Source organism: Symsagittifera roscoffensis, chromosome 10 (genome assembly GCF_963678635.1).
Source record: "Symsagittifera roscoffensis chromosome 10, txSymRosc1.1, whole genome shotgun sequence".
In the NCBI taxonomy this organism is placed as follows: domain Eukaryota; kingdom Metazoa; phylum Xenacoelomorpha; order Acoela; family Convolutidae; genus Symsagittifera; species Symsagittifera roscoffensis.
In genome coordinates, this window is record NC_087071.1 from 28323243 (window position 1) to 28349422 (window position 26180).

The 26180-nt window shown below is 33.2% G+C and overlaps 1 protein-coding gene across 1 annotated transcript; it reads right to left on the minus strand.

Annotated features, from left to right (window-relative positions):
• Positions 1-1635: 1635 nt before the first annotated feature.
• LOC134855023 (uncharacterized) lies at positions 1636-24867 on the minus strand. Its single transcript, XM_063871403.1, has 21 exons — positions 24758-24867; positions 24451-24615; positions 24194-24301; positions 22367-22399; positions 22271-22294; positions 21981-22157; positions 17740-17889; positions 16143-16247; positions 15378-15719; positions 14928-15134; positions 14347-14580; positions 11589-11733; positions 10946-11073; positions 9608-9931; positions 8735-8919; positions 7374-7521; positions 6865-6974; positions 6480-6684; positions 5152-5278; positions 2842-2925; positions 1636-1909 (listed from the first exon to the last, which is right to left on the minus strand). The coding sequence occupies exons 3-21, from the start codon at positions 24228-24230 to the stop codon at positions 1783-1785; spliced, it is 2892 nt and encodes a 963-aa protein (XP_063727473.1). The 5' UTR covers positions 24231-24301; positions 24451-24615; positions 24758-24867; the 3' UTR covers positions 1636-1782.
• Between the last annotated feature and the right edge of the window lie 1313 nt (positions 24868-26180).

A 26180-nucleotide genomic window follows, 5' to 3' on the forward strand; every position in this document is an offset into this window, starting at 1 on the left:
TTGAGCATTCAAAACTTTCATCCCTTCGGGGACTCACGCGTTGAGAAACCAGAGTCTTTTTCATTTTTGTTTGGTTATGAACCTAATTGAAAAACTTGAGACTCATTTCAATGAAAAAGAAACAAATTTATGATTTTTGGAAAAACGCTTGTCATAAAGTTTCCATAAAAGAAAAAATACAAATCAAAGACGTTAATTAAACCTTTCTGTACCTATGGAATTGCAGTAAATTGGTATGGCTAGTATTTTTTATAATAAAATTGTAAGATTAGCATTTCTGGTCAACCCGGGTAGTTCCAATTGAAAATAAAAACACGAATTGGAGATTTAAGTTATATTAAATGGGATGATAAATTGCTGATTTAAATTATACGGAAAACGAATAAAACTTGAAAAACAAAACGCGTTTTTTCTCAAATTTAGACTAGACGTTATACAAAGAAGGCGAAGAAAAAATTTGCTTAGAATTTGAAAAAAGTTAAAATAGTGCAACCGTTTTGAAAAACTCAGGCCCAATGTTTTATACCAAAAGGATCATTTATTGTTTTTTTATTAATAAAAATTGCGTCAAAACTGTAGGTTCAATGCCTGATAAAAGTTTATCATAGAGAGGGAGTTTTTTTTGTAATCCAACAAAATTTAAGTATAGTAGAAATGTCTCAGCTCTGTGGGGGGATGTAGGAGGAGCTGATACAGGGGCGGATGTAGGATAATCACGAAGGGGGACCGGCCGCAGCAAACTTTTGAAAAACCAGGCCAAAAAACTTGGGATTAATCAGACGGTACGTGTATCAAAGGGTGACCCTTTTCGTAGTCCGGGAGATAAATCACTGAGGGATGAGGAATCGATCCCCCTGCCCCTTAAATCCGCTATTGTCTGTATACAAAATTCATTTTCATTTGATAGCTAAAAAAAAAGATTTTAACTAACTAAAAAAGCAGTTTTCAACTTAAAAACGTTTGTTAACCATTTTGCCCAACTTTTTGGAGATATTACGCTCTGAAACTTTGATGGACTACATGGAAGCTCAATATGATGTATTTTTACAAGCAATTGAAGCGATAGCTTTGGGGTATCATTTGATTGACTAAACAAGCCAAAAAACTCCAAAAGCGTATGATTGGATTGAATAAAATTATTGGGGTAAAAATTCGGGCCCGGATCTTTGCAAAATCCTTGCACGATATTACTTCTGGTGCAAAAAGTAATTGCAAGTTATGATTTCATCACTTTGCGTCTTAAGTCAACCCAATTTGAGAAACACTTTCGACTTTTTTTGCTGTGCTAACCATTTTGTTGCTCTGATTTTTACAACAACCAAAATCAGCGCAACGATTTCTTTCAAATTTCGTCCGGATTCCGACCATGTGAGGTTACGACAAATCCCCTTTTGTATTCTTGATAATCTTTGAATCAATTTGACATGTTTATTGATTCGCTATTTATTGTATGATTGGGTTTTGAAAATCAAAATCTCCCAGTGTAATATTCCACAAAGAAATAACAACGTTAATTCAGTTTCATTAAGAAAATATATTTTCTGCCATTTTTGCAAGTTCTTCAACACTGTTCTTAAACTCTTCTTTAACAGAAAGCTGTGATTTAGTATCTTAGTTGAATTCACCTGGTTATAAATTGAGTTTCAAGATTTCAAAGTCTGTCTACGAAGCTAAAAATTTTTCTAGTAAAGTAATATAGTTCTATAAAAAGTGTGAAATATTCTATTTAAAGTTTTGATCACAAGTATTTCTCCAGCTTCTGTTTTCTGATATATTTCTCTCCTAGGTCATCACTTGATCAAAGACGATTGGCTCTCCGAGATCTTCTTTCGCATCTGGTTTTATTTTTTCAGCCTTCTCAGTGTAATCTGGCTCATCATGACTACCTGGCTCTCCGTATTCAGTTTCTCTATAAAATTTCAGACCCGCAATGATGTTTAGTCAATCTTTGGCAAAATCGGTGAACTTGAGTTTATTCATTGTGGTTAGTTAGGTTTAGACTCAGCCTTTACGAATAAATCTCGCTAAAAACTGGTTTTTGAAGTCTGGGGGAGATAAAGTTTTGGGTTAAATCGTTGAATGAAAAAGATATTTCCAATAGATTGTGAATATAAGCTTGAAAAGCTCAAACTGGCATCAATCATGAAAATGGACTGGCTGAGGAGAATTAAGTTCGTTTTTCATCGAAAACGTTCTTCAAAACCAATTCTTTCATTTTAATTATTATTTTCTCAATCATTTTTTTTCAATCTAAAAACCTGCTTCTGTTAGGGAACTTTGGTTTGGGAGTATAAATCCTAAGTTTGCTGGGTTTTTTTACTTATTCCGCCTCAATTTTGTAAGCATCTTTATATGGAAACCAGGAAAGATAGTTCTCAAATCTGATTGGCTGAAAATAAAATCGTCGCTTAAACATAATGTAAAAGATCTTCAATTAGTTATGGATGAGCTGTTAAATTATTGAATCTCGTTTACTATCCCCCCCCCTAGGGTACCTAGTAACGAATTGCCACCCCTATAAAGAAATAATTCAATGGTTAAGCTTATGTGAGTTTTGTACCTAGTAAAAAGTAACGAATCTCCCCCCCCCCCCCCCCCCCCCCCTTACCAAAGGGAGAAATAGTTAAAGAGATCCAAAGTAGTTTTGACGGAATAAATAGAAAGACTGTTAGAATTCAACTGTTAGCAATTCAAACCATAGCAATCCAACTGTGAACATCTTCCTTGGTTATTCGTGACGAAAATCAAACGAGTTCACAAAAAAATCCTCGTTAGAAAAAAAAATAGGATGAAGAAGTAGCCCGGTCGCCAGAAGCAAAATTGACATTGAGGTAAGCTTACTGATAGAGGTCGTAAGGGCCATAGTAGGTGGGGTTATCGTACCCTAACGCCGTTGGCTCTTCCCCCTTCTCATCTCCAACTGACCTGATAACAAAAAGAAAACAACTCTCAGGTTTCAAAAAAATTTTTCACTCTAAAGTCACGCTGTTCTAAAAGACGAATACGGGTGATGCACTTCAATAATTATGGTTGAGATTAAAATTTAAACAATTCGATATATTTTTTACACATTCTTTTTCATACGTCAGAGTTTGGATTCTTGAGTAATCTTCTCAAAAATTTCATCCAACCGGAACAAACTTTAATTTGATCCCAAACTCTTGTTTTAAAAAAAGTTGTTAGAATTCAATGAAAAAAAAATTAATTTGCCAAATTGATTTGTTATTCTAAAACCGGCGTATCTCATTTTTTTCTGTCTGAGTTGTCAAAAAGAAAAAATTCCAGCAAAATTTTGCAAAATTAAGCAACAAGACAACTTGCCTGCCCACAATTTAAAACAAACCAAAAAATGTTTTCAAAGTATCAATAAATTCCAACCTTCCTCATCTTTTGTGTTATTTTTTGTCTATGATTCTTTATTTGGGGGGAGCTCGCAAAACCAAACCAGCTGGAAAAAGTTGCAGTTTATTTTCTAACAAATTTCTGTCGAAACATTGTGCTCCTATAATTGAAATTACAATCCGACAACTGACAACTCTAAAATGATATACAAAGTAATGCACTTTGATGTTTTGTGATGATTTTATTTAAGCTTACAATTATTTAAAGTACGATTGGTCTTCAATAAATTAACATAGACAGTATAGTCTGCTTAACCTGGAATGAGTTTGATTGAGCAATGAATGAGTTTTTGCGAAAAAAAAACATAAAACGATAAGCTTACTGATAAGGTTAGTAGGGATCAAGGTAAGCCGCCTTGTCGTTCCGTGTTGCTGTTAGTCCATGTGCTTTCCTTTCGGAACTTGACTCAATAGAAAAATGGACGACTTTCACGGGTCTTCAGGCCGATGAGACTTTAAGCCGAAACATAAAGTAAGGGACTTCAAGCCAAAAATTTTCTCATTAAGTCATAAAATTTGAATTACTTGAAAACTTTTTTAAAGAATTTCCCATTTTCATGATCTTTCTTCAGTAGTTACAGGTTTCTTCATAAAAATATCCTCCAAACGTGATGTTTAGGAAAGTTCAAATATAAAGAACGTTTGACGTCAAATTTCATGTTTATATTTTATACATTTGAAAACTGGCTGATATTATTATCAGATGTCAATCCTAACTGATTCATTGTCATGAATAACGCTTATTATGGACTTAACTTTCTAAATTTTTGATAAGCAACTTGTTTTTGATGAAAAAATAGCGATTTGAGGTGCTTGTAAAGTTTCAATTTCGACCTGAAGTCCCTTCAGCTTGAAGTCACGTCAGCTTGTTGTCATAGACCCCACTTCAACATGTGAAGAATATATGTTTTGTAAACGTGATGCAAATATTACGAACAGTATACAAAAAGTAACAAAACTGCTCGTATCAGGGCGAAGCCTTGAATGTTCCGACTGCCTTTTAAGATATATGGAGCAATGATAACATGAAACGTTTAAATAAAATAAAATAAAATATTTTTTTTAAATTGAGATTTTTTGTGAAAACATCCCCCCACATGTCATATTAATTACAAAGTAATAAATTTTGCTTCTATTAACAAATAATTTTTGGCATTTAAGCTTCCTTGAACCAATTTGGAACGGTTTATAACCAATTTGGAACTTGACGAAAAATGGTCACAGGTGAAATAATTTTTCAAATAATATAAGCTCAGGACAACAATAGCTTTCGAATGAGATAGAAAAAGTTCTCTCAAAAATGGTTAGTTAAAAAATCGAAATTTGTCTGAAGAAAAAAAACCCACTCCGAGCACAAATATTCCGTTAATTTCGCTTCGAAACTCGAAACAAAAATTAAATAAAAAACAGAACAACACTTTTTGTAGTTTTTTTTAAAGTCAAAAAGAATGTGTAATGTCGCCAAACTTGAGGCACGATATATGTTTTTTTAACAATAATCATAAACGTTATAATATTAATCAAAATCCATTGTCGTAGGTAATTTAAAAAGATAATAAATGAAGCCAACAACTTTACTGCGTGGGAGAGCACATTGGACCTGATCCGTTCACAGGTGTCTTAGTTTTACCCTCGCGCGTCAAGACTTTTATGATATTGACGAGGTTTTTCCGTGATGCATACTTTGATGTACCAGATAAAAAAGCGGGATGTTACTTTCTGCTCAAAAACCTGATAGATATTTACTTACTTTTGATGTGATCGTATTATGCGCAAGAAGAGCGCAGAAGCGAAGCCAATCAGGGTAAGAAAGGCGACCGACGCAGCGACAATGATTATGATGACCAGCACACTCAGAGATTTCTCATCAGTTTCGTCTGAAACAATCCAAAAAAACTGCTTCCGTCAGGTTTTACCAGTATTTTCTGACTGAAACCTTTCATCTCAGTTTTTGTTTGCTAGGAAGTTAAAGCTGAAAATTTTAAGTTTTTCGATATTCTGTAAGTTTTTTCTGTAAGAGTCAACCAGAGAAAAGTGCGACCAGGTGCTTACCTCGAATCATTTTTTTTTCGATTGACAAGTTGCCGCACTTACAAAAACTTGAGCTGATATGTTGATTTTTTATGGAAACTTAGAGTATGTTGAATCATGTAATTTATGCCAAATTCAAACATGGCAAAAATTTCTGAACTTACAAGTTTCCATTAATGAAAAACTTCCTGTCATAGAATTCCATATAACTTCATACGTACTGAAAACTATCTTAATAGTTTTCCCTTATTGAAACAAGTGACTACCATTTTTCCATAAATCAAACATTGATTCTTTTCTAAGTTTTTCTTTATTTTTCACTTTCTCTTTATTTTCTGGTAATTGTAGTTCGATTGACAAAACCTACGACGTCAAAAAAATTCTAGAAGGGCAAGATTAATAATCATACCATAGCCCTTCTGGTCTTGATTGAGACTTCAAAAAAGTTCAGGTCAAACTGATTTGAACAATTTTGGCTTTCAGACTAAACTAGACGATTGGAGAGGCTGAACTAAAATTTTAATTTAAGGAATAGAAAAATTTTTGCGTTTTTTTCTCCTACTATCTTCAATCGTTCTTGCATTTTTTCATCTAAATCACTGAACTATTCTGGAAAACAAACATCAACTAACTTAAATTTGTAAAAAATGAAAAAAAAAAAACCTTTTGGAATACTTTTTCTTCTTTCATTTATATGGTTATCCTTGTTTCAAATTGGGTATCCCTGTTTTATCGTATTATGAAATTAAAATCAGACAGAAAAGATCAAATTTACCGAGAAGAATTTTTGAGATTTTTTCTTAAAAAAAAAACAACACAAAAATCACCAAGGCGTTAAAAAAGTGTCTTAAATACTCTCAATGACAGAAAGCAATTGTTTTTATAGCTTTTTCAGTTTTCAAGATGTGTTCCATATTTTTTCGTAAAAAAATTTTTTAGTGCTGATTTGGACAGATGAGGTCAACAGTTGATCTGATATTAACTTTGAAGGATAGAACCTGATACTATCTTGTAACCCATGACAACTGAAAAAAAAACTGCTCTCACCTGTGACAAATTCAGCTTTGAAGATATGGGGCATTTTTTCTCCAAACAAAGACGGCTGGATCTCGATAGTGTAGTTGGTATTCGGGGTCAACTCAGATAAAGTGAAGGTGCAAAGGTTCAACTCTTTGTTACACTGTGAGCCCTCCAGAAGTATTTCTCGGATGATTAAATCTGTTTCGGTTGAATTTTCAATTTTTTCGTAGAGCTGAATAACAAATAAATAGAGGGTCAATTTTTGATGAAATTGCTAGCAATTTACTTTTTTTAATACCTGTCTATTTTTTTGCTAGTGACCAAAATCGTGTTTTTTCAGACAACAAGAAGGTAACAATTTAATTACTTTTTGATTGAAATTGCGTCTAGAAACATTTTTTTGCTGACTAACTTTGCATAGGAAGACGAAAATATCTATGTGGGGAAGATAAGCTCCACGAAGATTGACAGTGCACTGTTCAGATTGACAGCTGACATTCGAGTACAAGTGGAAGGTGATATCTGAAAAGAAACCAAGGATGCAAAGTTGCAAAGAGGAGCCAAGGATGATATCAGTTCCGGTCTACACTTATGAATATTGTCCATTAGTAGTTTTAAAAATAAGTTCTAATTGATTAAATAAAGCTTAAATTTTTTGCGCTGGGCCCAACTGCGTTTATGGTTGACTTTCAAACATTACTTTTTAAAAGTTTGTTGAGTAGAGTGAATATGCGGCCCTCATAAACTTTCGAAAAAGTAACTTTCGGAGAAAATTGATTCTAAGCTGTGTCATGGTAATAGAAGTTGGCTAAAGAAAAACAATGAAAGTTTTGTATTGTAAGGATCAAAAAATATCGTGTAGCATAATGAAGTTTCAGATATACTTTTTATAAATCTGTTTTCAAGGTACATAATCAGTACCTTCGTTTGGGACAATTTTGAACTGGCTGATTGGTGCGGATGTCTTTAGACCACTTGATTGATGCTCTCTCCAAAACAACAGCTGCGCTGTTAAGTTGTCATCAGTGTAATTGTGGATATACTGCAGACATTTCATTCCGACTCCAAGCTAAACAAGGATGGCTACTTGCCGTTTAAGTAGTACACAGGTTTTCAAGCAAATTTGTTTATCTTGGCAAAGAACCTAAAACCATTCAACAAAAGTCGAAACTTTTGAAAGAATTTCTTTTTTTTGGAGGTGTGCCACTGAAAATTCTGATAATTAGATCAAGATTGAATTCAAACCTGTTTTTTGTCGAGAAATTTTTGATTTTTTGATTTTTTGTCGATGGTTGAACAGAATTTGTTACGTTGAAACTTTTTTTTCAACAGCACTTCCGACAAAATCCGGAAATAGTTCATTTTTTTGGATTTTGAAAATGCATCTGGTACTACCAAAAAACTGAAATGGAATTAAAATTGCTTTTACGATCCCAGTGAAATCAAGTCACTTCTGCAGCCTCGCGATTGAAATTCACAAGCACCGTGCGCCCATGGAATCTAATCGATTATAATGGATTCCCGAGACAAAAATAATTCATTTTAATCCATTACAAATGTAAGAACCAGACCACAAAATCGATTATATTGCCATTATAATCGATTATTATTGAAAAAAAAAATCTATTATAATCCATTATAATCGATCAAATTCCATTATTTTTGTAACTGAAATCGGTTATTTTTGCAAAGATAATCCACGATTATGTATGAAACAAAAATCCATTATAACCCCTTTATTATTGATTATAATCCATTTTTTAGAACTAATTTGGAATAATTTTGCTGAAATTTTGCAAATTTTGCGCGAAATTTGCAAAAGTTTACTAAATGCCATGTTCCAACGTCACTCCCTCAAATTCAATCAGAATATGAAAGACAAAAAAAAATTTTTTTTTTGTGAAATGTAACATTTTATGAAACTTACCTAGCAACTGCACTAAACAGGAAATGAGATAACTCTGAATAAAGTTGGAAATTTCATGAGTAACTTCTTGAAAAATCCATTATAATCGATTATAACTGATTATAATGGAATATATTGGCAAAAATATATAGATTATAATCCGTTTTTAATGGATTATAATTGATTATAATGGATTATTTTGACATAAAAAGTTATTATGATTATAATTCATTTTTAGGGGATTATAATCGATTATTTTGTAAATTTAAAGGTACTGACCATATTATGACAATATAATCGATTATGATCCGTGGGCGGTCGGTGCGGGTCACCAGCTTAGTTATTCTATTTTTAAATTTAAAAAAAACATAGGCACCTCTGCCGACTTCGAAGATACATCCGATGTCTGACTCTGTCGAAGAAAACTGTTGTCCTGTAGAAGCACGGAGCGTAATTTGTTCACAATTCCACGTCTGGTCCCATTGAAAATCTCCCACAACAAACAGATGTGATCAGAATCCTTGGAGAACTCACGCAGAATAACAACTTTGTCAGGTAGTCCTAAAAATGTTCTATCTATAATAGATTTCAAATGTCATAGGTAAAAATTCCACTCTTAATTATAATTTTCTAGAAAAAATAGCTAGGTTGCGAAGCCAGCGCAAATCCTAGTCTTCCATTCAGAAACGTTTAGGGACCACGGCACTCAAGTCTAAGATTATTTTTTAACAATTACAAAAATAACTTCTTGTTGTTACCTACATTACTAATTAAAACTAACCTACGAAAACTTTGAAGCGCTGCATTGGTTTATTTTAAACTTGATTACCCTTGAAATCCAGGCCTGGAAACCTGCTAGATATTTTTCCGGGAAAACTATGAAATCAATAGTTTCTTAAAGTTATCCTACATCGGTTTATATTGATTCAAAGCCATCTCTGAATAAACACTCATTTCAGTTGAATTGGTACAGAGGCAAAGAAAGCGAAGATTTATTTTGAGCTTTGTAAATGTTTTACTTCTCGATGGTTCTACAAAACACGAGACTTAAGAAGATTTCAGCGGCTTCCAATCTGAAACTTTCCAAGGAATTAGTAATCTGAACACAAGCATATCAATTTTAAGTCAGCTTGCAGTTGTTTTCTGGGCTCGTGTCCACATATTTACATTACCACTCCGAGGGAGGGGATCAAAAAGAACAGTTCGCTGCTTTATGGAACCTTAGCTACTAATACTATTTACTACTTACCTGTGATGACATCCCGACTTATAAACCTGATGCTGGGTTGGCCATTCATGCTCAAACTCCTGACCTTCACTGAGTACACTGATGCGAACTCAGCTAACTGCACCTCACACGTAAGTTCATCTGAGTTCAAAAAAAGGGGCAAGGTGATTGAGCCATCCTCTAGAACATTCTGAGTCGACTTAACTTCATTTCCATCTTCCTCGATTTTGAAGATTTCGATTTGGAACCCATTGATTTTCGCAGCTTCGGGGTGATAAAAAGTGACAGCGATTGTTCGAAGGTCCGATAACAGGTTAACTGACAAATTTTTCGGCGCAATTGGAGCTGTAAAAACAAGAAAGTTCAAAATTCCAAACGATAATTCTATTTGGGAACCTTTAAATGATTTCTCAAAATTTGAAACATCTTCATCATAAGTCGCAATGGACCGAAAAGAAATGCGCTAGAGGCTTGAAAATGTTTGTTTGAAGATAAAGCTTGAAAACCTAAGATTTAAATGGGGTACAATAATGATGGCTGGGTCCCCCATTTAGAGTGGGGGGGGGGGGGGGCGGACGCTTCTCTTTCCCCCTTTTTTTTTTTACTATTTTGAGATTTCCCTTTTTGGCTGACTGACCCTAAAATTTTTCTAAAGGCGCCTTAGGCGCCAAAATAGACTAATTTTGAGGCGGGAGCGCGCGCCGAAAAAACGCAATTTTTTTTCGTAAAATTTTCCAAAAACTGCCAAAAAACACCTTTTTTGGCATTTTTTCAAAAAATTGCTTGCGGCGCAGAAAATTTTGCCAGAATGGGGTCTTCAAAGTAATTTGGGAGAGCTCAGAAAATCACTTTGGTCGATCTAAAAAAAAAGTCGACAAAATTTTTTATTTTGAAAAAATTATCACTTCGAGAAAATCCTAGATCCGCCCCTGGTTAATGATCTAGTTTTTAGAGATCACATCTGTAACGAATATAGGGAGTGAAGGGATATGATGTCGGATGCAACAACCTCTATTTTTTTCCTCAGGGACTTTGTTGCTTTCTACGTCGTTCATTTATTTACAGGTAATTTTTCAAAGAAAATTGACATATGGGTTAAGTAGGCCATGGCAATTATATTTGTTTTGCTTACCTTACCCTGAAAAACCCCCTATTTAAACCATAAAATTGATGCTAATGATACTTCGAGGGAAAAAGAAAAACAACCGACAAATTGCTTTGTTTAAAACCTATATTAACTTAACAAAATACTACCCAAACTACCGAAATTTCAAGAACAAATTGGTAGAATGATTAGCATTCTGGTAAAATACTAAACTTACATAACATGTTACTCGGACTTGAAAATGTTTCACTTGCCTGTATCTTGGGTGATAGTAACTGGTTTTGACCTCACTTGACCTTGAGGGTCTGCGACTGCGAAGACAGAAACTGTATATTCAGTGCCAGGCACCAAATCAGTGGCAATGTAGCTCAAGTATCCATCACTAAAATTAAGTTCGACTGAGACAACTTATAAACGAGAAAAATGACCAAAAACATAAAAAGTTTTCTTTTTTTTGGGTAAGATGTTCGTTTTGTTTTTGTCGCATTTTTTCTCGGTTACCTAACTTCGATTCTACGGAACAATCTTTAAGAACTAAAAAAAAAGTTGGCCAGAGGCCCCTGACTTTTAGATGCGGAAATGAAAACAATTTGATTTCAACATCAATCAAAAGCACGTGTTGTACTTGGTATAAATAGTTTTCTGAACAAAATTTGTCACCTTGTGAAATATTTTCTGAGCCGTCTTGTAGAATCTTTGGTTTGCATTTTTTATATAGATTGGCCTATTCAAGAAACGAAACTCGTTTACAAAATCAAAACAACTGAACTGATTTGTTTTTTTTTGCTGATCAAAGCTTCTATGCAATGTGGTATAGTAAATTTTTAAGTATTCTACTACGAATGCTATTCTAACGTACAGAATATAATGGAAAAAATTCGAAGAACCGGTACTAACATTTTCTGCGAATGTATGATATCGCCATTCAATGAGACTTCAACTAGAAAGTTGTCAAAATATCCAACAGAAGGAGGCAGCCAAGACACGCTGAGAGATGTTTCTTCCACCATATAGACGTCTAATTGCTCCACTGGGTAGGGAGCTGAAAAAATTTATTATAAACAACAATTGCTTGACATTTTCTTTTTGATACCATTAAACGACCATAATGACTTCCATTTATAAAAACAGCGTAAAAATTAAAAATTCCTTCAATTTCATCACTAATTTAGAATATATCAAGGAAAACAGGTTTGTTTTAAGATTTTCGAATTTTTTTGCAGATTAATTCTATTTAAAAAAAAAACATTTATTCCCAACGAAGCTCTGAACATAGTTTGCAAAACTAGTTTTCCTGGAGTAAAACTAAACTATTTACTACTTTAGGGAAAACTTTAAGTTATAGGATGACTCACTTGCTCTAATCAACCGAAACTAGACCAAAATTCAAAAAATTTTCTTGACACAAAAAAGTTTTCCTGAAGTCTTAGAGAGTTCGTTCATATCACTCCTGAAAGAATTTTAGAATGAAAGGTTACTTGAGTCATTCAGATGATTTTTCAAGGAAATAGATTTTGATTGAAAAACAAGATCAGTCTGCTTGCTCACTTTATTCTCTCGAATTTAGACCAAAAATGAAAAAATTTTAAAACCAGTTTTTCTCAAAACTGAGAAAAATACGATTGAACGAACTTTAGATGATATTTTACTCAAATCACCACAGTTATGAGTGTCGCACCTGAATTTTCATGGAAAAAAAACAAAAAAACTAAAACACTCCTGAAGATGAAATTCCTTCCCATTTTCAGTGTGTATAACTTTCAAAGTTTTTATTCCAATAACATTTCGAGGCCAAACTGTGCACTGGATAGACACACAATTTTGTGTCTGTATGTTCCTGGGTTCCAGAGACAAGTCTTTAAACATGTTAAAAGTTTGTCGGAACGATCCAAGGAAATTAAAGAACAAAAGAAGAACCAAGGGAGCGCCCTTTTTACGGAATCCACTTACGATGCACAAAATGCATAGTTTGGCCTCGTAATGAAATCAGAATTTCATATAATCACGGATTGAGTTTTCGACTGAATGCTTAGACCAAAATGCTGAGGACAGTGGCACCTAATTTAACGCAATATCATGTTTGACGAACTCATTTGCGCAAGTTTCAGCTCGACCCTTTCGACCGTAATTGGTTATAACTCAAGCAAGTTCATCGCTTCCTAGTATGATTAAACTTATTTCAGCAAAACAAGATTCAAATCAACCTTTTTGATTTCAATTGTTTAATTTTGAACGAGTTTGACCATATGCAATTTAGTCGATAAGAAAATTACAATTTATGCTTTTTGCGTGACATTTTGTGGAAATCGTTGACCAGAAAAAGCAAAAAAACTCATTGACTTCAAAAAGCGATGAGATGATTTTTTAATCCTCAATTTCGTTTCATCTTGGTTACAAAGTTTGTAACTAACAATTAGGAATTGGAAAAAAAAATCAACGCGCCTAAATTTTTTTTTTACCGCGGGAGCCCTCCCCGCATCCAATTTTAAGCAAAAATAATCGATTATAATATGATTTTAGTACCAGTCTTACAGAAATTGAGAAAAATGTTGAGTTTAAGCAATTAATTATCGATTATAATCTCTCATTTTGAAGTCAAATATAATCAATTATAATACATTACAATCGATTATAACCGATTATTTTTATCCAAATTTCTAATTTATTTGTTTTGCAGAAAAAATCCATTATAATCGATTATAATTTGTTATAAACCCTTTTGTTTTCCAATTGTGTCTTAGATCTTCCACTTGAGTTGCTTATCTTTCATGTTTTTTGTAGACAGAGCTTTTTGTTTTATGTAGAAATGGGAAAATTGTTTTAACAGTTTTCAAATCAAGTAAATTTTAAAACGTCTCTTTTTTATTCTTGATTATAGTTGTTTCATGATTCATATTTTGAGTTTTTTTACCAACAAAATATCAGCACACTGCTTTAGTTTCATGATTTATATAGAGGAGTAATATTTCACCGCGGGATTCTTGCAACTAGCTTGAGCGGATCTCTCTGAAATTTTTGTTTCGTGGTAAACTTTGTGTTCAAATGATCCAAAGAATGACAAGACATCTCATTTTACAGATTTTCGACAGAAAAAAGGATTTTAATCTATTATAATAGATTATAATTGATAATAAGAGATTATAAGAGATTTTCGGAAAAATTATAATCAATTATAATTGATTATAATTTATTACGAGGTCACGAAAAATGTTAAATGTTATCATTATTATAGATACGATTAACTATAAATTTTGATGAAAGTACAACTATAAATGTAATATAATCGACTATTTTCTCTTTTTACGGAGTGCGGGTCCTTAGGTATTAAAGTTTTAAGTGATCTTTTTGAAAATTGAAAAATAAATTGCTATTATTTCCAACAATTTCTTTAAACGACTTTGAGCGTTTTCAATTTAACTTAGTTCAATTTTTGTTTCGATTTTTTTTGTTTTTATGCTTCTTTTTATTTAGCCCTGCGCAACTTTGGTTTTTTTCCTAACATGGAATCTCCTAACTGGAGTGGAAACAAGTTTCTAAACCTCCAAGCCTACCTTCACCTGACCCATATTTTGTAAATGGAGCTGCTTTATGCTGTTGTAATTATCAATTCACGCAAAGTCTGGGATAAAACTCAAATAAAAAATGGTCTTCTTGCCTTCATAATGATAAACAAATGTGCGTTCTGATTCTGAAAATCCAGTTCGAGTGAATATTTCCACTTCAGATCTCAAACCCGGTTCCCAGTTCTCAGGTGCTACAACTTCCGAGCTGAACAGGATTTCGCCTGAATCTTCCGATACAGATACACAAGAGGCAGTTCTGCACTCGGAAGATGCCGTGTTCTTTATTAGGGTTTCCTGGCCCTTGATCATCAGTTTCAGGTCGTTATCTAAAAAGAATGATTTCATACATAAATTGTAGAAAATTTTCAAATCATTACATTGAAGCTGAAACCTGTATTGTTTCTCACAGTTTAATGGCTAATAACTTTATTGTAAAGAAAGTTAACTTCGATATTTTTGAGATTTATTTTAATTGAAACTTCAGCGTTTTTTTACTGATTTCATAAAAAAAATCTAACAAGCAAAGGGTATTTACATACACCTATTTAGATCAACCGTCTCTCATCCAATCAAGGCATTTGAAGTGATCGTTTTTTTCGCAAAAAGCAGCAGTCTGAGATTTGGTGATATCTGATACATGTATTTTAAAAACAAAAAATCAAAAAAATCTCACTGTCAATAACTGTGATGTCTGGAACTGAGTGAGTCACTAATACACTGATGAACTCAGCGGCAGTTAGCTGGCTCAATGTCGCACTTATGTTCACCCCCCTCCCCTCTGCTGTGCGTCTAATCTTGACTCCCCTCCCCTCTGCTGTGGCGTTCTCGTTTTCAACAACAAAGGTCAAGTTGCTCGTCAGTTCGTTCAATGGTTGAGGAACTAAACTCACAAAACTCTCCTGTGCTTCTAAATTTGATGCAAAGCGATCTTGATGCAAAGCGATACTTATTCTTTTGCAAACATTTCAGCATAGGTACACATGTAGAACGATCATGAACTTTTCATGAAACTATTTTAGCGTGAATTAAAAACATCGCGAAACTTTTGTTAAATCTGATTGTTTTTCAAGTTTCTTATTGTTTTTTTATTATGAAAAATGGGCAAAGTGTGGGTCATTATTACCAATAGGAGCACAGCTTGTTAGAGTTCTATTCCTTATTGTAGTATTAGTGCACGCGTCAATTGGAGCAACGACAAAACAAACGAAGATTCCAGACGGCAATTGGTCCATTTCCAGCTCATTTGAAGCATCCACCCTTTTGGTTGAACTTTTGGCTTCTATTTGTTCTCGAGAGAGAAAAATTGGAATGAAGTCGGTGTCTTGAATATGAGAAGTCAATTCTAATTGGTCAACCGGACAAATCTCAGATGAATTTGTAAGATAACTGTGTTCGCTCCTTTCGACAACCAAAGTAGCAGATACTGATGTGATCTTTGTGGTTGCCAGATTTCCATCCAAATTTGCTGAAAACAAAAATAAAAAACTACCAAAGGACTTTATATTTTGAGTCGAGATAACACGCCTAACCTTTTACTTTTACTTTTTTACCTTTTATTTTACTTTTCAAATAATTAGAGATACTTTTGGCTTAAAACTAAATACCATTTCATATATGAAAAAAGACTGCGGCTTCCTATTTAATAAAAAACCACACTATATAGGCAACATCTTGCAAGAATGCACTTTTTTTGCGATTTATGGAGCGCAACTCAAAATGGTTTGACTGGTTATGATTATTTGAAAAGAAAGCATCACTTTAGGATCGGAAAGAAAAAAAAATATTTCAATTAAGCACAAATCTTATACTTGACAATGATTTTAGCGCCAATTTTCAGTGCCTTTTCAGTTGACCATTCAATTAACCAAAGTATTTAATTGGAACTAACACATGGTAAATACGAGAGTCTGGGGTCCGATTCGTCTATGAAAGCTGTACATGTACACTTCTACTTCATACATTTCGCCGGGAATCAAACTGGTCGCGTTGAACTCTGAAATACAAAAAAAAATGATGAAAATCAAAGAAGCAACAAAAGCTAGAATTTTTGGCTTTTTACCGCCACTTTTTTTGGTTTACACACTGAAAATTAAATTCTTTGGGATAACATCATCAATTAATATAATACACTAATTAAGTTTGTGTGTTTGTAATCCAACTTTTTCTAGGAAAGTTCATAAGAATATGAGGCGAGTGTCATTGACCTAATCTGGGGTTTTTTCAGTTCTACACCTTTAAATAGTGGAAAATTAAAATGAATATTTTTAAAACAAAATTGAATCGAAGAAAAGCAAGATGGTTCGTTTCCCTTAGATCGGTATATATATCGTTATAATGAGTGGTGATGAGACCAATTTTGAGCCAAAAGATATTGTTATTCATTAACAAACTATAGTCCATTTAGTAGAATTCCCGCTGAAACATCTGTTTTACTCGCAATTGTTGATTGGTTTTATAGGTGGCGTCCCTCATCACGGAGTAAGCTAATGTTGAAACATCATTTTCAGATTTTTTCAGCCAATAAAAATGGGTCTTCAAAAATTCTATAGATTTTGCGAGGTCTAAAAAAAAACGAAATAAATTCTAACCATTATAATACAAAATAACTGATTAGAAAATAAGCAGACAAGAATTTTTCAAATAATGGAAAATAAAAGTAGGAAATGAAAAAAACTTTAACTCATATTTTAAGAAAAGTAAACAAAAAACAAAAGAAGTTTTGTATACTTGCGCGAAATTTACAGCAAAATTTCACAGTGCTGTCATATTTCTTTTTCTGTTAATAATGACTTCGGTTTTGTGCCAGAGTCATCTAGCCAGAAGGAACTTCTAACAATTCTGAATAGTTAGGAGTTTTCCATCATTTGGTCCATTTCATAATGAGAATATCCCCCGTCTTTGTACAAGCATTCAAAATTTGAATAGTATGCAGCAGTAGTTCAGTTGTTTTTTAAGATCAAGTATACTTGAATAGGAAATTGAGTTGAATATGTTTTTTTTCTTCGAGATAAGATACCAAGATACAGTGTTTATCTAGAGAGCGCAGGGCCAAATGTGCAAAAATCTTTTATCAAAAGGGCATTTTCAAATCATCAAAATGGTCTGATTTAGCGCTTATTTCGCTTGATTTATTTTTGATTGGCTGACAAAAGTTCGCTTTTGGTTCTTTTGGCAAAAAAAAATGAAGAGTGAAATTGAGAACTAATCAATCCTCCTACTGATCAGTTTTCACAAACGAATTCTTTTCTCTCTTGAGCAAAAAACTAATTTTTGTGGATTGGTTAGTACTCATTTTCACTCTTCAGCGTTCTCTGCCAAAAAAAAAACCGAAAGCAAAAAGTTGTCAGCCAATGGTATTTCTGTAATCAGAACGTCAAGCGACTTAAATTTTTGTGCAGTCATGGGTCTTTTAATTGAATTTCAACTTCAAAAAATAATAGAGAGAGGTTGTTATATCCGTTAATTTTAATTAATTTTTTGACTACCTGTTGTTTCCACCACTGTTGGCTGCTGCCCGTTGATCACTATTTCAAAATAGTCGTACAAGTTGGAAGAGACAGTCCAAAAGAGGCGAACTGACTTGCCGGCCACCAGAGTCTGGAATGAGATAGGTCCCAACTCCGGTGCAGAGGGTTCTAAAAGTTAGAATTGAAGAAGAATTCTATCAAAGAAATTTATTATTTGTTAATGTATCTTCGGAATGATTCTCTACACTGAATCCTATAAACCATTCTGAAATTGAGCTTTCAGAGAGACGCCACACGCCACAAAACAGCGTAGAAAAATTGATTGTTTTTTTTTTCAGTCTGAGTAAATTTACATTTTTGCTATTTGCGGGGGTTTTCTTTAGATATAACACATTTCTAAAAAAAATTAATTTCGAATGGATTTTTTTGAAGTCTGAAACGATGTTTCCGAGAATTCAAAATTTTGGAAAAGAATCGAAATTTGGCACCGAATTAAAGCGCCTAAAAAGCATACGCAAAGTAATTTTGACAGTTATTATTTTGTATTCTCTACTTGTTTTTGTTTAAAAAAATTCGACTTAATTTTAAAATTGTGAAAAAAAGTTGGAATTATATCGTCAAAATTGTTTTTTTTTCTAATTTTTTTTTGTCAAAAAAAGTTTTATATGAAATGTTTTTGTTCCGCCGTATATGTCAATTCAAAACAGAAGTTGAGCAATTCAAAACAGAAGTTGAGATAGCAGAATTTATATCAAGAAAAATGATTAGCGAACACAGATGTTTTCAAAAATCAGGCACGGGGTACGCCATACAATAAAAAATCTGATGTTCATTATGCAAAACAACTTTTTTGAATTCTTTACAGTAATGAAACGTAAATTGGATGTTGAACTTATTTGAAAACACAATTTTTCAAATCTAATCAATGGTTTAAAAACGTAAGCTTGAGATTGTAAACTGAATCATTAATTTTTGTGAAAAAAAAAGCTTAATATTAGCGTGCAACACAAAAAACTAAAAAGATTTTGCCTCGTCAATTTAAACGCCAGCCTCATTTTAAAATTTAACTACAAAATTGATCTTCAGTGTCAGTAAATTTTACAAAAATGATCGATCATATTGTTATTTACGTAATTTAATTGAAGTTGTCTATGGATCCGGATGGCAACTGAAACCTTCACAAAATGTGGAAGAATTTTTTTTCTGGGGATTTCACTGAAGAATTTTGACGTCGATGCTTTATCAAAACTTACCAGAACAGTGGCCATGGAAATCGTATCAGCAAGAAGGAACCAATGATTGCATGGTATTGTCAAATAGTGTTGTTAAAAGTTATACTTCACGTTGAGTAAGCATTATAGGTTACTTTGATTTGTCAAAAATACAGAATTGATTTCTGTTTTAAAAATCAAAAAATATATAGCAATGCAACCAGCTGCAAAAAAAATCGATAACAAACTGCTTTAAAAAATTTAAAAACGTATCTTATATGGTAAGCAACTTCACGAAAACACGTCTAGAAAAACAAGTGCCGGATATTTTTTGGCCCTCATTTATCCCCACAACTGCCCCTCAATCACTTATAGTAGAGCGATAACTAAACCGACAATGTTTGTGTGACTTCTGTTGAGTTAAAAACGAAATGATTGTAATTGAATAATTTTTGGAAAAGTATTGTTTGAACTAAGTAAAATAAGGTCACAAAATCAATGACTAGAGTGGAAAAAATTGAAGCCAAAAGAAGCCTGAAAGCGGAATTTTTTTTTCCAGAAAAAATATCAGATTCAGTAATTTTACAAACTACAAGAATAAAGGAAAAAAGTTTTCAGTTATACCAAAATCGAAATCGGTGATCTAGAATAATTCAACAATTAATAGGCCAACATTCTTTTATCAATTAAAAAAAAAACTCCCTCTCAAAAATTCCCTCTAAGTAAACACCCAGACAAAATCTGGCTACGGCAAACTTTCCCACTGAAAGGGAAAATAAATTTCAGTGCATTTTTCAATGTTTGCGATTTTCATTGTTGTGCTTGTTGTTGATAATATCAGATAACAAAACTTGAAATCCAACAAACACCCTGGGCATTTAAGAAGGATCACGTTCGTTGTTTAAGATCTATCAAACATCTTTTCTTGGTACTTGCCAAAATATTTTTTCTTGGAACAAATTTGATGTTCCTATGTTCAAAATAAAAAAATAACTAAAAGAAAATTTGTCTTCATGTGGTTTTTTTGCGGCTAAAAATTTCTAATTGTAAGCTACTAATAACAAATCATTCCAAATTGAACTGACGCACTCTAACTGATACAAACACTAACTGAACTGTGTTCAGAACACCAAAAAAAAGCACCATTTTGTACATGCCAATGCACAAAATAAATGAGAGTATTAACCTTTGATTCATTTTTTTTCAATAACCTAGAATGTATGAAATGGCTTGCATAGGATATGATTAGTATTGTATCGTGTCCCAAATTTGATGGAGGTTCCTTTTTATGCTAGAGTCCTTTCTTAGGGGAGTCCCCATGTTGAAAGAAAGCCCTAGGATGGAGGTATCAAAATCTGTTAATGGTCACCTTTTAGCGAATTCGTGAATCAATGATATGGACCTATACTTACATCTGAGAACCCCGCATTGCCAAGGTTAGCTTAACAACAGGGCCACAATTCAAAGTTTGTGTCTTTGAATTTTTGTTCAAATTAGTTGAACGGTTCAATTTAAATCAGTCTAAGTTTTTTAGCATGCGAATGTTCAAACTGTTCTCAAAGCCTGGTTGCAATTTTATGGAAGAGAAAAATTTCGACAACGTAGCCTAACTGTTGTAGCGGTAATCTGTTTCGATCAAATAAACTTTTTTTGCTGAAATGTTTTGTTTATGTAATCTAGAAGTTCGTCGCTAGGTGTCAAGTTTTTACTTTGTTGTACATCATTATTCTGTGATGTATGAACCGTTTTCTGTTTTTCAGTATCAAATCATACAGTGAGACATGTAGTCTGTAAATTTTTTTATTTGCATCCAGACATTCGTTCTTGATTTTTCTTCTCATTTTTACTTTTTACTTGAAAATTACTAATTTTGAACAAATTTTTTCACCAATTTAGTTTCATCAACTTGTTTTTATGAGAAACCACCAGTCTTGGTTAATTTGGCAAGAAAAAATTCCGCCAGATTTTGGCTTGATTATCGTGGTTTTTTGAGCAGTATACTATTAAACATTTTAACGACCTCCTGAAGTATGATTGCATGGTCATTTGTTACCAAGAAGGTATTAATCTGTACAATAATTTTCTACGCATAAACCTATGCTTTGTCACTCCTTGTTTGAAAGTATTTGTTTTCTCATCTATAATAATCAGAAGGTAATTACTTCTATGCTGATCAGCAATCAAGGCAGAAGAAAGACACCAAAATATAAAAACCAGAAGATATGAACTGCGTTTAGATTAAGTAGTCAAACAAACTACGAACAAATGACCATCTGATAAACTTCACAATTCGAATGATCAGTATCTTTTTGGCCAGTAAACTTTGCTGTTTTTAGTGAGTATTCTGTTATCACATCTTAATTCTATGTTAATTCGAACCTCAGCTTTATAAACTAAGTTTCAAATAAAATAGATTTTTTTCTTGAAAGACGTTTGACGGTTTTTATGACTGACTGAAACACACTATTATCCAGCTAATAAAAAAAATTTAGCTTTCATCCTTGAGCTTTATAAGACCGCGCAAAAAATCGTTAGAAAAGTACGCTATCATCTTTCATAATTGAAAAGTTTGTTAAATAAGCAAAAAAAATTGAAACAAAAACTAGAAGTTAACACGTTCAGAGTTTTACCTAAAATAGTTTAGTAGTGATTTTTACTTATTTATCTGTGTTCTACGTTATATTTCACAATTTTCTGATCATGTAACTGCACAGAAATTTTTCTTATAAAACTTCTTAAGCTTTGGCAATTTTTCTTCATTATTGATTTTTTCTTACGTTTGAAGTTTTTTAAATGTCACTTGTTTACGGCCGGTCTTCAGCAATCATTCTTTTGTAGAATTATATATATGATTTAAATTGTTTTGTCTGGAATTTTCTACTGCTTTTGGCAAATATTTTTTTCTACGATGTTCTGCTAGGCTACCAAGATTCTGTTACGCTACGCTACCAAAGCTACGCTATCCGGGACACAATATAAATCTACTATTTTGAAAAACTTAGTTTCTTGTTTTCCTTTGATTTCTTTATAAAAAATCGATCAACTAACTGCACATGTTGTTTCTGTCATCATGAAAGCAGTCCAAGAAATTCTCTTCACTGTCTTTGCATTGTAGAGTGTCTTTGCTAGTGACTGGAATGCATGTGTTGTACTTCCGTCCATTGTGTTCAAATGGAATCCTGCACAACTTGTCCAAACTCTCGGCAGGACAGAAGCCGCATTTTTCTAAATACGAGCAAAAACTTGTGAAGTTTTTATTAGGGAATTGTGAAAAACTGTTTATGCAGTTTTCTTCTATAAAATAAACAAAAAAAGTTGAAGAAAAAAAGCAAGCTCACCCATTACCGCGTATCTCTGCTGTTCTGAAAACAAAGTGGAACTTGTTGAGCGACTATTGAGTTATTTTGATTATTTTTTATATTTAAATGACGAACCCAAATCACGTTTGATGAACTCCTCATTTTCCCCTGAAACAATAATAAATATATGAGTTATTTTTCCGAAAATAAGCGGGTTTAGCCGCCAGAAAGCTGAAAAATTTTATTAAGACTGTTTTGTAATAGCTCCATGAATAATAAAAAATGATATTTTTAGCTTCAGGCATCCTGATAAGAAGATCAAATTACTTGCGTCACTTTAATTTGAACCGATTCAATCCGCTGCTTACGAGTGTCTTAAGAATGCGCTAGATGGCACTTTAATTTTTGCATTTGAGCTCCAAACATCAAATATTTCATGTGAAAAAAAAACTTTGCCGTCGAAAACCTTTACGTAAAAGTCAAAACTGACTGCACGAAAAACTAACCCGAGCATAAATATTGCGTATTCTCCGAACGACGAAATAATCGATAATAAACTAACTTATAAATTGACCATTTTCTTGTACTAAACTTGCACAAAAGTATTCATTCGATCACGCTTTAAGGCCTTTAATCTTATGGATTCGAAAATCTTTTGTTACTGACATTTTTTCACAATAACCTTGAAGCTTCCAGCAGAACACAAAATAGACCACATTTTTCTGCGCCATTTACATTTTTGCTGCTGTTGAAAACCAAAATTTATCTTCCATTCGGAAAATAAGACTTAACTGAACAGGAAAAAAATAAAAATTCAAACCGCGATGTGAAATTGAACCTGAACAATTTTGAAAACGTTTACTGAAAAAATGGCTATAAGACCTACACTTCTTTGAATGTTTTCAAGTTTTTGTCGTTAGTTGATGCTTCTTTGAACCAGCAATGATTTTTTTAATTGTTATGCGGAAAATTTAAGAAATTTTTTGAATTTTTAAAAATGAGGGTCAGGTGTGTGTAGAGGCTGACTTTGTGAAAACAATTGGAGGTCAGGCGCGGGCAGTAATTTACTTTTAAACAAAAAAAGCGGTCAACTGAATTTAGTAGAATATTCAGTTTACCAAGCGAAGATTTTCAAAAAAAAATTTTTCCAGCTCAACTCATTGTGCTCAATATTTTGTTTTCAACAGCAGTTGAAATCACAGAAAGAGAGCCTTGCTTGCAGCTCAGAGCTTCAACGCAGCTCATTATAAGGTAAACGAAGTAAATCCGGACCCCATCTGAATTTGATTATTTAAGGATACTTACAGACAGTACATAAAGAAATTAAGAATGAAAAAAAAAAACAGAAATGGACTCCTCTCCCTCTCTTTTCCCAACCATATTCTGCTTATTCCGGATCCATGCCGTGGGAAATAGATTGAGAAAAAGCCGGAGACAGTCAGCTGAGTTAAAATCGCTTTGCTGAATTTTTCCGACTTTCGTACCATTTTACGGTATCTATTTTCAGCTGAAGATTTTCATCGAAAAATTTAAAATTCTGCGAAATGGATTATTATCACTAAGAGTGAATTTTTATTAAAATCATTATTAAATAAGTTATAAAAAAACAAAAATTACTATTCTTTAAACTTTTTGACTATGTTTAATTAAGAAGGGTGACTTTTTTCTCAGTATTTATCGCTCAGAAATTTTTTTCCAAGAAGGACTTGATTTCCTAATTTTTTTTCAGTAAACAGAAAAAGGTGTCGAATTGCTCCTTCTTGCGTTATTCGAGAAAAAGCAAACATCATTGAATATGCTAGGATCTTAATAGCTTTGATTTACCGTCTCTTAAGTTTCATTACAAAAATTTAAGAATCAAAATGACGGAGACCTGAACACGCATCCTGCCTCGATTAAAAAAAATGTGTGCATCATACCTGACGAATTTTAAGCATTGTAGCAACGCGTTCCAACACTTACAGTTTCGCACAGGTATCTCTACAACTCCAGGTTTCATTCCTTCTCTGATTGGCAGAATAGTCACGTTCTGTGAAATGCACAAGTCCACAAAAACAAGAACACTTAGCGCTAAAACAAATAACTGTTAGCGTCCAAAAAAAAAGACAAGACATGATTCATCAAAAACATCCAACAAATCTTTATACAAGATTTCAAGAAGTATTTTGATTTCGCATAAATATTTTGAGTGAAAGATGGCGACGATTTCAAAATATTACCCCTTGATATTGGCCTGACCGACTCTACTTCTTGATCATTCAGACGAATTGAGTAGTAATCATTACTGGATACATTGATGAAGTCATCGGGTGCTTCCCATTCCACAATTACCAAAGTAGGACTGCGGAAGTAGAAATTATAGGACAGGGGCTCACCACCGGAGCCTAAAAAGCAGACTGCTCATATTACCACGCAGCTTTAAGCTTACTCTAACTTTATATATCTTAATATGGTAAAATTATTATTCCGTAAATTTTCATTTTATAACTCCAGGTCCTTTGTATTTTGGCAGTTTTATTGACTCACCCTTTGTTTGACACTCAATGTGATGAGTGCTGGCATGATTGTTGTACTCAATGTCTTGAGTTTCGTCACTTTGTGGACATGAAATTGGAACGAGTGTTCGCACAGAGCAAACAAACTCAGTTGCAACAGGAAGATCCTGGACACTCGAGGAGTCGAAAGAAATGACATCATCATTTTGAGTTGCAACCGGAAGTCTGGTGGCAATTAGAGTCTCGCCATTGAGGGTCTTGATTATAATTTGATAAGCATGATGACTTACAGATCCACTAACTGGCTCCGTCCACGACAGTTGGATCGCAGTTCTAGTTGAATTGGTTTGCTGTAAGTTAAGTACCGGATCAGGACCTGGAATAAAATTGAAATCACAAAAATTGCAAAAAAAACTTAGCAAACAATTTTTCTAAAAGAACTTTATTCTTGCTTTTTCAGCTTGCATTCATTTTGCAAGATTTTTGCAAGATTTGCATTCAATTTGCATAAGTGAAGAAGACTCTTGTTCTAGAAAAAAATGTTTTCAAGAGTATTTTTTCTGGTTTTGGTATGCTTAATGCTTTTCACAGTTTCTGCTATTTTATAGCATATACTTCGCAAAATCTCACGGCTGAGATTTTTGGATAAAGTTTCCCCTTAAGGCGAAAGAAACATAGGAAACCTACTTGAATGCATGAAAAACCAATATTCTTAATGGTGAATTAATTTTGAAATGTAGAAATGTAGATTATAGTTTGAAAGAACGTGTAAATTATAAATTGAGACCAATAAAAAATTTTATTGGCATAAGGTAGAAAATTTGCAGTCCGTTGTTTGCGCGAAATGCATTTATCATAAATCATCAGTGAAACTTCTGCAAATTTTGCAAGTTTGTCATTATGAAAATGACCAACGCAAAAAACTAAACTTTTAGTTATATAGAGATTCCCGTTAAATTTTTTTTCAGGCTATTTAAAGAAAAAAAAAAACTTTCTAGCAAAGTTAAACTATCTTAAGCAATTCATACCTTCCATTCCTTACAAAAAAATGGAAGGTTTGCATTCCAAGTACACTATGGATGTTATTTGTTTCGCTGAACTCATTCATGTGAAATTCTATTAGAACCAATTTTCATTTTCACCAAAAAGAAAAATTGGTCATACTCGGTCCCAAACTAGGCAACTCAAATTCTGCTTGGTCACTTTTTGAGCACATTAAAGGTTAAATTTTTTGTTTAGCAGCATTTAAAATACACAGCCTAATCACCAGAATAGTAACCACCGCAGTAGCGTAACAGGTTACGAGCTTGCCAACAGAGGTTAGATGTTTTTGGACATTTAGAGCCAGTCATTTCCGCGATGCGACAACGCGCGCGCAGCGCCACCAGTGGAAACCTCAAGCTAAGATATTCCCATTGATCAGTTGTTTCTTATACTAGAACGGCTGATTTTTT